The 13,047-nt window shown below is 39.4% G+C and overlaps 1 protein-coding gene across 1 annotated transcript in view; it reads right to left on the minus strand.

The window, feature by feature from the left end:
• The window catches only part of LOC103512727 (protein phosphatase PHLPP-like protein), a 14,884-nt gene extending 2,485 nt beyond the window's left edge, over positions 1 to 12,399 (minus strand). Inside the window, exons 1-8 of the mRNA XM_026826122.1 lie at positions 12,358 to 12,399; positions 11,823 to 12,135; positions 9,587 to 9,740; positions 9,171 to 9,231; positions 7,959 to 8,270; positions 1,843 to 2,034; positions 1,094 to 1,372; positions 306 to 516 (exon numbers count right to left, since the gene is read on the minus strand). Coding sequence (XP_026681923.1) covers positions 306 to 516; positions 1,094 to 1,372; positions 1,843 to 2,034; positions 7,959 to 8,270; positions 9,171 to 9,231; positions 9,587 to 9,740; positions 11,823 to 12,002 — 1,389 coding nt within the window. The 5' untranslated portion in view covers positions 12,003 to 12,135; positions 12,358 to 12,399. The remainder of the gene's footprint in view (positions 1 to 305; positions 517 to 1,093; positions 1,373 to 1,842; positions 2,035 to 7,958; positions 8,271 to 9,170; positions 9,232 to 9,586; positions 9,741 to 11,822; positions 12,136 to 12,357) is intronic.
• Positions 12,400 to 13,047: the final 648 nt, after the last annotated feature.

A 13,047-nucleotide genomic window follows, 5' to 3' on the forward strand; every position in this document is an offset into this window, starting at 1 on the left:
CTTTCTCCTATCCTGTCTTCCTCCTCTCTTCGATTTCGGAACGATAAGATCTTAGCAGTTACGTACAGTTCCTTCTATCTTCTTCTTCTTCTTTTACTACTTCTGTTCCCACTCAAGTGGGTTGACATTTTGAATCAACCTATTAAATGCACCTCGGTTTTGGGCGTGGCTGACTTCTAACTTCTTCTCCTTCAAATCCTGTATCACTTTGTCCATATATTTCATTTTCAGTCTTCCCCTGTCTCTCTTACCTCGAACTTCCATCAAATCTCTATCAAACCTCTATTTTTCAATCACCAACTCACCTGAACTCCGAGCTTCCTCATGGAAGACAATTTCGCGTCTCGGGTTCGAGAGTCGAACTCCGATCCCTGGAACCGTAGCACGAGTACACTCAGATTGTCTTCACTGCCGTAGCTCTGGGCAAGATCTTGTATCCTCTTGGCCGCTAGGACGGGTTCGCTCACACTTCTCACTTCAGCCACAGCTTCCTCACCGCTTAGCACATCCCAAACACTGGAATAAGAAAAATAATAAAATACTAGTAGTTCCTCTGGCCCACTTCTGTGGCCGAGTGGTCAAGAGCACTGACTCTCACCCCGGAGGTGCTGAAGTCGAATCCCGGCCAGGGTGGAAATTTTCTGACCGATCTTTTCCGTTCCTGGATAGGCATGGATCTCAAAGAATCTCAAAGGATAGGCATGGATCTACAGTCTTCTTTTTTTTAAGTTTCCTCTATCCAACCTCTTAAAAAAATGACCATAATAATAGGAAGAAGAAGAGGCACAACCGTGGGGTAAACAACTGTCAAATGTGTGGCGATAGCTCCTGTTTGGTGTGTAAAGTCTTATATGACAATTAAGAATCCCTAACAGCGCCCCACGATCCGTTTTCTCCGTCAAGAGATTTCATTAATGTCAAAGACAACATGGCCCTCATGACGGCTGACTCCAAGTTGAATGTCAATTACGGTTGTTCAGAATTTCCAACCCACCTATCCTTTGGAACATTGATTGTTCCCGGATAGATGGGTAGTGTGTACCGTTCTTGTATGAATGTGAAAATAAAGGCCATAATAATAATTATGTCTCACCTCTTATTGGCCAGGATCAGGAAGTGATCGTTCTCATGAAGCATAACCTCCGTGACATGAGGGTCGGGAAAACTCAGCGGACAACTGCCCTGAGGAGGCACAGGCGGGGACAGTGTAGGAGCATGGGTGAACGTGAGAGACCCGGCCTGTCTACAGAGGATAGCTTTGGCTTCACCCACACTGGCGATGTGAAGCATGTACCGATGAGTGACGGGATGTAGCGACAGGTGACACAGCGTGGCACTCAGACTGTACCTGTGTAGCGAGTCCTTGATCTCTCTGGAACAATGGGATCAGGAATAATTTTTATTGATGGACGATCGGAAAATCTGGGAATATTTCTTATTGTAAAAAAAAAAATCATGATGTATCTGTGGTAAAGCAGAGAGCTTCTTCACAACTTTTGTGATACACCACATTACTACTGCTGGGGTTTACCAACTCGGGATTAAGATGAAACGAGGAATTTCCTACACTAGCAAGGTTAACCTCGGATTGAACTAAATTAGACGCATGTGGCCTGTCTCGTAGCATGCCCATCCCGTAGTATGCCTCTTCAGATGGGCGAGAAGAGACACAATACTTCCCATAAATTTAGGTGCTGGGTCAACACAAGAACACCAGAAAGTAACCCGTTGAAATATTTGCAATCGAAAAACGAGTGCAAATTTTTGTCGATGGTTGGATTTGAACCCGGGACCTTCTGCGTGTTGATTTTGGTTGCAAAAACTATCTATTACTTTTCTCACCTATGTGCCGTAAGCATAGTGTATTTCATATAGTCGGATGCGGTTTCCTTTACAGTCCTCTCCTCTAGTAATATCCGTGGTATGGATTGTACCAGAGTGCTCGCTATGTCTCCATTATCCCCCGAGTCAAATATGCCGATGAGAGCATCCGAATTGCAAAACCCGGGCAGCCTCAGTTGAGATATGTTCAGTCTGGAAAAAAAAGCCATGCAAGGCAGGAGTTCATAAGAAACAAGGAAATCATAAAATACATAAGTGCCCAAGCTGCAAAGTAGGACCCCATGATGTAAACCATGTCTTCACATGTCCCGCCAACCATACACAATTGACCCCTTTAGACCTCTGGACCCATCCAAAGAGGGTAGCAGCATTCCTGGGTCTATCCATCGAAGAGATAGAAGATGGATGGATACAACTGACAGGGACTCACAAGGAGACAACAACAACATAGGTCCATTAAAAATGTCTCTCGCGGTAGGAAATTAAAGGTAGGCCAGCCTAGTTAGTTTGGAGCATAGTCCTGCCTTGCATTAGGTCTCGAGTTCAATTCTCGCTCGGTGAGGACTCTATCCTAAACAGATAAAGTTCGTTCTCGGAACAACTGGCTTTTTCCTATCTTGTCCTTCTCTCTTCGATTTAGGGATGATAAGTCCGACCAAGACCTTGGAAGTTACAGTTCCTTCTCTATTATACATGGATAGGTAAGGTACCTACTTACGTCGCTTCGCGTAAATACTATCTCTAACTTGTATGAAGGCCGCGTAAATAGCTTGAGTATGCAATATGCACAACCCAATTTACAATAGAATATATATGTACTCTGTTTATACTGCCGAAATGAGACTGAAAAGTCCCTTTACTCCCGCAGTATGAACAAGGTCTTATGTATTTGGTACAGAATAAATTCACATTTGTGTTCTGGTGGATAGGCAATGAAAAAGAAAGCTCCTTTTTTGTGTTTAACCTAACCCTATAACACTGGTTTCTCCTCATATTGTGAAAGCTTCTTTTTCCGTTTAACCTAACCCTATAACACTGGTCACTGCTCATTTGTGACAGCTCCTCTATTAGCAAAGTTTCCATTGACGTGACTTCTGAACAAGTACCAAAGGATTTGGAGAAATTTCTTGGCCGGCCTAGTTAGCTTGGTGGGTAGCGCGTCTGCCTTGTAAGCGCTAGGTCGCGGGTTCGATTCCCGCCCGGGGCGGATCTTATCCTAAATATGTAGCATCATAAAATAAAATAGCCCATTCGACTTCGAATGCTCGAAGGTTATTGAATGCGCATGGATTGCGCAAAATAAAGGCAAGTTTTAGCGAGAAAATTTTACAAAAAATTTCGAGAAAAAAAGTTTGAAGGGAAAAATGTTTTTTTTTTCACCTAGCCCTAAAAAAAAAACATTTTTCCCCTTCAAAAGGGGTTCCGAGAAAAATTAATTCCAAGACACCCTATTCATAACGTATTTTATGCCCTATTTATCGTACGGTCGGTACGCACATTACGGCACAAATAGACTTGGCAACACTGTTGCTTCATCTCCGATGCGCACTATCCACTACGATTTACCTCTGCAAAATGTGAAAGTGCAGCAGCATATAACAAATTTTTCAACTTTGCACATTTTCCTCCTTTCCCTTTCAAATTGAAAAGTTCAGAAGTAAAGTGATAAACTGATAAATAAAAAATTAAACTCACATTTCCTGCATTTACCATTTCTTTGATAACTTGTCAGACCTATGTTAAAGTCGACTGTGGAGTAAAGAGCTTTAAAAACTCTTTAGTTAAATGTTAAATCAAGACAGTCCACAGGCAACAAGTAGGAACTTTCAATTTTCCACTGAGCCCTGTATGCATTATTTCCCCACAAATTTGTTTACCTACATTTTCTTTTGAGATTCAGAATGGAGGATAAACATTTTGAATGGAATGTTCTCACAACTCTCTTCTGATAGCAAGATTTCAAGGTAAGTATAAACTCTAATCCTAGTCTTTATGGTGTTAGGATACCTGTAGACTTTAGATAACAATTTGAAAAAATGGTAAAGACACTAATAAGTACCTATTTATACTGCTCAGATAGGCAAAGTCCCAGATAGGACTGGAAAATCCCTTTTAACAAATTTTTCAACTTTGCACATTTTCCTCCTTTCCTTTGCGTTTCAAATTGAAAAGTTCAGAAGTAAAGTGATAAACTGATAAATAAAAAATTAAACTCACATTTTCCTGCATTTACCATTTCTTTGATAACTTGTCAAACCTATATTAAAGTCGACTCTGGAGTGAAGAGCTTTAAAAACTCTTTAGTTAAATCAAGACAGTCCACAGGCAACAAGTAGGAACTTTCAATTTTCCACCTAGCCCTGTATGCATTTCCCCACAAATTTGTTTACCTACATTTTCTTTTGAGATTCAGATTTCAGAATGGAGGATAAACATTTTGAATGGAATGTTCTCACAACTCTCTTCTGATAGCAAGATTTCAAGGTAAGTATAAACTCCAATCCTAGTCTTTATGGTAGGATACCTGTAGACTTTAGATATCAATTTGAAAAAATGGTAAAGACACTAATAAGTACCTATTTATACTGCTCAGATAGGCAAAGTCCCAGATAGGACTGGAAAATCCCTTTACTTCAGAAGGAGGCTATTACTATTTTTGTCGAATTTCCACTGGTTTGGCAATTATCAAATCTTATTGAGGATGAAATTTCATTCCTTGGCTGGGATTGGATGCTAAAGATATGATGATGGACAGATTTTTATGAGTAGTCACTTGACTCTTCTACAGGAGTCCTCATACTCCACACTCTCCACAGGCAACTACTTATTGTGAAGTTACAAGTGACTAGTAAAGTTAATCCTTACTAAATTAGAAGAAAACATATTTGGTCATTCTCAGAATAGGCTGGTTCTAATTTACTTCAATCAATTTATCTCTTAGTGGAAATTCCAGGGCGACTACTTATTGTGAAGTTACAAGTAGTGACTAGTAAAGTTAATCCTTATTAAATTAGAAGAAAACATATTTGGTCATTCTCAGAATAGGCTGGTTCTAATTTACTTCAATCAATTTATCTCTTAGTGGAAATTCCAGTTACCAGCCAGGTGATAAACTGAGATTGTGGACTATCTTGCATACCTACATTCTTAGACTTAGCCCACAAGGAAAATACACCTCAACTGATACTGGTTTGCTAGGTATTCAGACCGAAATGAAAACAGCTCTAAATTTCACAGGTAAAACTAAAAAAAAAAAAAAAAAACTTACATATTAAACAACTATGTTTAAGCCCTGGGAAAGATTCCACAGTTGGTTTCATTGTGTTTGTGTGGTGACTTTTGATATTGAGCTTGGCCAGACAGTTGAAGTGAGTAAAAGAGACTATAGGTACTTATTTTGTTGATCATTTTAACAATTGAAAAGTCCCTAAGCCCTGGCATTCTGAATAAGGTTTGGTATTAGTCTTCAAGATCATTAGCCCAAGTCTTTTTGTGGAATGACTCTTTGTCCTCTTTCTCTTAGTATATTAGGTTGTTTCATATGAACTGGGTCTACAATGTTAAAGTGTTTGTTAAACTATATTCTCAGATACTGCACTTGGTCTTCTAGCACACATACTTATTTAGATAATGCAAAAACATTTTCATTGATTTTTCTATTTGTTTATTTGTGATTTTTATTGTATTTACAGGCAATATATCCAACAGAATTAGATGGTTCAGGCGAGTATGAACCCCTAACTGAAGAAGACAAAACAAACATTTGTTACCTAGCATTCCCAGATTCCAACTCAAGCTGTATTGGTGACACCAACTTCTTCATTAGGATCAGGAGAACTACTCCTCTAAAACTAACATCTTTTCAAACATGGTAAATACATAGTACTAGAAAACTTTGAGCAAATTGGACTGAAAAGAGGGCAAATTCCTTTCTTGAATACCAAACTCCTTTTGATCTTTTTAAAAGTTAAGTCCTGAATAGCAAAACGTTAATCCTGGATAACAGACAACCCCACAATTTTGGACATCAGGCCCAGTGTCAATTTTGATCTACATAATTTATCAAACCTCTCTGTTAAGCTTGATCAACTGAAACATACTCTAGGATTCTAGGGGACTTGATCTGAAATGTATTGTAGAAAAGTCTTCCACAGTACAACTTGTTTGCTGACAGCCTTTTTTTTTTTTCTTCACTAATTATTATGATTATTTATTTATGTCGTTTTCAATTTTTTTCCTCAGGTATAATGCAAGAAGTCCCGTCAATTTACAAGCCTCCTCGGAGTACTTCTATGGTTTTGTTCACTTCAGACAAGTCAAAGATGACACTCAGCCCCGAGGATACTTTCAAAAAGTAAGATACCAACACTTAAGTGTTTCCAGGAACATGCAGTTTTTTAAGAGATTGGATAGAAGGAACTGTATGTGCTGAGGTCTTATCATCATGAAAAAGAAGAGAGAAGAAAGATAAAATAGAAGAAAGCCAGTCACAAAAGATCTAACCAGGTTGCAGTGACCAAGGGCGTCTATTAAAGCTGATGGCCCTACTTATACCAATACCAGCCGTTCCGAGAACAAACCTTATTTGTTTAGGATAGAATCCACCCCGGGCGGGAATCGAACCTGCGTTCTAGCTGTTATAGGGAGGTGATCTATGCAAGCTGCTAGGCTGGGCCGAATGAATTTGGTCTCCCTACAATACAATACAACCTCGGTGGTGTAATGGTCAAAGCGCTCGCCTGGTAAACAGGAGGGCATGGGTTCAATCCCAGCCGAGGTATGGAACTTTATCCTCAATATAATTTGAGAATTTGACCACAATAATAGTAGTAGCCTACTGCTGGAGTAAAGGGACTTTTCAGTCCTATGCGAGCAGTATAAATAATAATAATATAATAATAATAATAGTGCTTATTTATACTGCTCGCACTATTATTATTCTACAAACAATACATTACAATACAAAAGGAGGAAGGAGCCTAAAAGGAGCAGGCAAAAAACTTAAATGAAGGAGGTTCATTTAAGTGCATCCCCTTCAATATTTTCTTGTCTCTTCCATTTCTAGAGCATTGTGCTTCTCTCCCCGATGCCATACGTGAGTTTGTTTAGCGATGTGTGCAGTATTATTGCTCAACTACAAACAATACATTACAATACAAAAGGAGGAAGGAGCCTAAAAGAAGCAGGCAAAAAACTTAAATGAAGGAGGTTCATTTAAGTGCATCCCCTTCAATATTTTGTCTCTTCCATTTCTAGAGCATTGTGCTTCTCTCCCCGATGCCATACGTGAGTTTGTTTAGCGATGTGTGCAGTATTATTGCTCAAGAAGTGTTTGACAAGGATTTCAGCGAGTTGAACAAAGCTTGCAAGGAAATCGATCAATGGCCCCAACCTCGCCCTATGTCCAAGATCAAAGAAACTATTACACTTCCACTATTGGGTACTTCCTTGAGGGTAAGTAACTTCTGGTTTTTTGTTTTTTTTTTTTGTTTTTTTTTTTTTTTTTTTTTTTTTTTTTTCTTCCCTTTTTTTTTTGACACTCCCAATAATGCAAAAACATTTTCATTGATTTTTCTATTTGTTTATTTGTGATTTTTATTGTATTTACAGGCAATATATCCAACAGAATTAGATGGTTCAGGAGAGTATGAGCCCCTAACTGAAGAAGACAAAACAAACATTTGTTACCTAGCATTCCCAGATTCCAACTCAAGCTGTATTGGTGACACCAACTTCTTCATTAGGATCAGGAGAACTACTCCTCTAAAACTAACATCTTTTCAAACATGGTAAATACATAGTACTAGAAAACTTTGAGCAAATTGGACTGAAAAGAGGGCAAATTCCTTTCTTGAATACCAAACTCCTTTTGATCTTTTTAAAAGTTAAGTCCTGAATAGCAAAACGTTAATCCTGGATAACAGACAACCCCACAATTTTGGACATCAGGCCCAGTGTCAATTTTGATCTACATAATTTATCAAACCTCTCTGTTAAGCTTGATCAACTGAAACATACTTTCTCTTCAAAAACTACCATTTTTTCAATTCGATTTTTCTTCGAGTTTCCACTGAAACCCATTGAATTTCTCCTGATAGAAAAGTACCCCTTTTTGCAAACTGGGTAACATTTTCAGACAGTTCTTGCTGATGTTGAGAACTTTCAGCTTGGAAGAGTTCTGGAGGAACAGCTGTGGCAGGATATTGATCGAGTTACTCTGGAGGAAGAGATACTTCAGTGAGGCAATCTGTCGTATCAGGGACGGGAGGGAAGTGAGCCGATTGAACGAGAGTTGAAGGGTGTGAAGTTTGCCAAGTTCGCGGCAGAAGAATTGCGAGGGTAGTTGTGTGATGCGGTTGTGAGAGGCGAAGATGGTTTCCAGCTCGGGACACGTGTCTATCCAGTCTGGTAGAGATTCCAACTCATTGCTGCCGGAAGAAAACATAATAAATAAGACATTATGATGGAGGACTCCGTAACTTTGTGAATTTTCATTTAAATACGATTCTTGTGAATTGAAAGATTGCTTGAGATGAATGTCATTCAAAGCTCTGAGGGCAACATCGGACCTACCTGGTTGAAAATTGCGAAGGATTCGGCTCCGATCAAGTTAGGTATGGGTGTATTTTCCTTTCGGAAACCGGAACTGATTCCCGATGGTATGACGCACCATTTTGGATTTCCCATTTTCCCAAGGTTTTTATTATCAAATTGCGAAGGATTCGGCTCCGATCAAGTTAGGTATAGGTGTATTTTCCTTTCGGAAACTTTGGATTTCCCATTTTCCCAAGGTTTTTATTATCCCCCCCTCCCTGAGATTTTTGTTTGAAATTCCAATTTTCGGAAGGAAGAACTTGAGGTTTGTTGCCTAATGTAGGACTTTTCATTGTTTTAAGCATAAAGGCTTGTCACAAATGTCGTTCCCCGCATAATACACTACGCTGAATTTCATAACCTGACTTGGACTCTAACCATCAACCTCCAGATCCAAAGTTCAACGCGTTAACCACTGCATCACTGAGGTTGGTTGGATTTTCCAAGGTTTATTATTTTGTCCTGACATTTTCGTTTGAAATTGAAAGTTTTGTGAATTGTATCAGTTTCCCTTCATTTCAAAATAATAAATAAGAATTATTTGAAAACTCGTATAACAATTATAACAAACATCGGTAAAATGATGATAGGGCAGCAGGTTTTCGGAAGAATGTAAAAACATTAGTCCTCAATAAATTGGGCAATGGAGTTAAACACACTTCGTGCGTGGTGCGAATTAGGAGAGGTGACAATTTAGGCTATTTTCTACAATACTGGTGGATAAATTTACTTACTAGGATATATCTAGATGTTGCAGTCTTGCGGGTCGTGGTGATACTATGAGGGATTGCAGTTCTGGGGAAAGAAAAATACAGAAAATATGCCATTAGAAATTCTCTTAAAAGTCATACGTTTAACGTTTAAAAGAGTGTTCTCCCACCTATGTATGTACCTGTGTCCACACATAGTCGCCGGACCGATGCGATGTGGAAAAAAAATAATAGCAGTCGACTATGTGCGGACCCAGCTAAAAATGACAAAATTCTCAAAACTCTGTTTCGTGTTAGTATAGTCCGGGTGTCAAGGCACTTCGATTTTTTGACGTTCGCGCGCCTCCCGGTACGATTGACGTTGAAAATGGGTGCCACCCCATTCTATATCACCATCTCATCGTTAGCTACGTAATATATTAATACCTAGTGCAACTTACTATTATTGCCAGCTATGACAGAGATCAGACTAGAGCCGTTGAGTACAAGAGTTTTCAGCTGATTTCGAGAGCACTTGATTGATTCCAATCGATTCAGAGCTCCCAAGTCGAGAGATTCTATCGAGTTTTCGCTTACATCTAGCGTGGTTAGGTTCTGAAATCAAAAAGAAAGCGACACATACAGTTGGCACATTTTGCATACAGAATATTCTTGCGTTTGGCCCGATTAAACAGTCAAGTCAGACTTCCAGGGAGCTGGTTCGCAGCGTCAACCTTTAGAGACCGGCTTCAAAAATGACAGCTGGGTTTTTCTTCCCTTATCTTTTTAGCTGAATCCCCTTCAAAAAACATACAGTTTATTTATTTAATATACGAGTACCTTATTTATACTGTCTGCTAAGACTAAAAAGTCCCATCATGCCAACAGTTTTAGCACATTTTGGATTTATTCGAGTTTCTTGCGTTAGACCCCGCTAAACAGTGAAGTTAGATTTCCTGCGTGCTGGTATCCAGCGTAAACCTTCATGGACCGGCTTCAAAAATGACAGCTGGGTTTTTGTTCCCTTATCTTTTTAGCTAAATCCCCTTCAGGGGTGAGCTATTCATTTCTAACGAAAGTCACAACTTTGGGTCGGGGTTGTCTTTTTTGGGTCCCTAGGAAGCTATTCGCTATGGAAAATCATTTTGATATTTATTTCAATATTACAACACTATACATTTATTATCCTGCCTGAATAGGACTGAAAAGTCCCCTTACTTCGGCTACTCCGGCATTTTTGCGTGGAAAATCATTTTGATATTTACATATTTCAATATTACAACACTATACATTTATTATCCTGCCTGAATAGGACTGAAAAGTCCCCTTACTTCGGCTACTCCGGCATTTTTGCGCCAAGTTCGGAGTTTTCCTGTTCTGGTTACCTGATACTGACTTCCTTGTACCACAAGATGTTGCTCCCTTATTTTGAGGTAACACTGTAGTTTTATACAAGCCTTGGGTTGTGGCAAGGATCTTTGGGGTTGTGTTTTTTGGGTCCCTAGGAATCTATTCGCTATGAAAACTCATTTTGACATTTATTTAAATATAATTTTCAATTTATAACTATACATTTATTATCCTGCCTGAATTGGACTGAAAAGTCCCCTTACTTGGCTACGCCGGCATTTTTACGCCAAGTTCGGAGTTTTCCTGTTCTGGTTACCTGATATTGACTTCCTTGTACCACAAGATGTTGCTCCCTTATTTTGAGGTAACACTGTAGTTTTATACAAGCCTTAGGTTGTGGCAAGGATCTTTTGTATTTCTGCACCACCTCCCGATATCGGGACAGAAGAGAATCCCGAAGGGAAGGTCTCTTGCGTCGACCATCACGCTTGCTGATGGGCTCACTGGAGTCTATTGCCATGGCTACCAAATGGTTTAATTGTTTGTTTACGGAGTGTAGGTACCAAAGAAAAACCTACATTCCCTATGTAATTACTTTCGGTTATCCTAGATCTGGACAGCCCTAGTTCATGTGAGAATCAAGGCTTATGTCGGGGTAAAACCTACATTCCCTATGTAATTATACTTTCGGTTATCTGGGGTGTGACTTCGCAATATTGCATTTATCTATCGCACGATTTCGTTAGTCCTCTTGATTAATAGCTAAGTATCTACAATTTTCAAGTAATATGTATCACATGTAATGATTTAATTTTCACAGACCCAAAACAGACCAAAATACACGAATCGCCAAAACGTCACGGATGAATTTCGTCAATTTTTTTTTTTTTTTTTTTTTTTTTTTATTTAAGAGGTTTTAGAAAACGTGTCAGTCTGCTTTTCACACATTTCTCTAGAATTTTGGAGAAGGTAGTTAACAAGCTGACTGGTCTATAGAAGTCTACTTTTTGGCGAGAACCTTTGTTTTTATAGAGCGGGCTAATTAAGGCCTGTTTAAATAATTGAAAGTTTCAGAATGAATATCTGGAGGTTTGTAACCGAATATGTCTATGTCTAGATGAGTTAGGTAATTGTAATTGTAATTGTAATTTCTTTATTGGCAAAATATATACATTTAGTACAGAGAATCTTTGACAATGATAAAAAGACAGAGACATAAATCAAGGTAGATACACTATGACTAAATCAAGGTAGATACACTTACCCCATAGTTGCCCAATATGATCGTGCCTTTCAGCTGGTTACTCCTTAGATTCACACTGGTCAGCTCCCCTTTGATACACTTACCCCATAGTTGCCCAATATGATCGTGCCTTTCAGCTGGTTACTCCTTAGATTCACACTGGTCAGCTCCCCTTTCACCTCCGGCTCTCTCCTCTCCACAATTATCCCATCCTCGTCCTGTTCGAAGTCTTCCTCTCTCTCTTCCGCAATCCCATGCTCTATGACATTGTTCAGAGGGGACATGGGGTGCCGAAGGAACACGGGGAGGTGGGAGATGCGATTCTGGGCGGCCGAGAGGAATTTGAGTCGCGGAAACGAGTCCTGGTTTCCGGGAAACTCGGTGAGGTCGTTCCGATCCACGCGAAACTCTTGTAGTCTGAAACCAGAGGTGTGCAGGGAGGTGGTGAGAATCGGTCATCGAAATAGCGAATGGGGCCGCCGCGCCGGCCGTATGAAAAAGAAAAGGGAGAGAAAAAAGGATAATTCGCAATCTCAGTGATTTTTTCCCCCCATGGAATCCGGGTTGGTCGGATTCGATGGATTCTATATAAAAAAAACTCTTTTTGATTTATGAATTATGACCAATAGGATGACTTACTTTTACCAGGTTCAATATCCAAGCCTGGATTGTAAAAAATAATTCCTAAAATTCCTAGTACATTTACTCGTATGTTCATTTAAAGACGCCTGGTTCTACAATTCTACATACCTACACCACTTTTAACAAACAAAATACGTGTTGACAACCAAAGGTAAGCCACACATTAAATAAAAACCGCTAGTAGGTACTTGCATGTAGTTTCAAATGATCACAATATTTCGAAAAACTGACGAAGGACACTTTATGATTTATTTACTTGTTGCGTTCATTATCGTTTAATACACAATAACTGTGGGCGTAAATCGAAAGTGTCTGTTTGAGCCAACTTTCCCCCACGCCTGAACACCACTATCTTGGACTTGCTCTCATTGACCATCATCTTGTTTTCATCACAATAGGAAGAAAGGATATTAAGCTTCCTTTGCATATCGGCGCGATCTCTTGCCAATAAAATCAGGTCATCACAATACAAGAGCAGTAAAATATCCATTGCACTATTGATTGAAACGCCCTCTGCTCCTTTTTGTCTGAAATATTCCTCCAAGTCATTGATGAAAATAATGAACGCAACAGGTGAACAAGAATCTCCAGTCAGGACTCCTTTGGTTACTTCTTGGCTAGATGTCATTTCGCCTTCCACCTTGATTCGAGTAGTTGCTCGCTCGTAGATCCTTCCTAACAAAGATA

Source organism: Diaphorina citri, unplaced genomic scaffold (genome assembly GCF_000475195.1).
Source record: "Diaphorina citri unplaced genomic scaffold, Diaci psyllid genome assembly version 1.1 scaffold877, whole genome shotgun sequence".
Lineage (NCBI taxonomy): Eukaryota > Metazoa > Arthropoda > Insecta > Hemiptera > Psyllidae > Diaphorina > Diaphorina citri.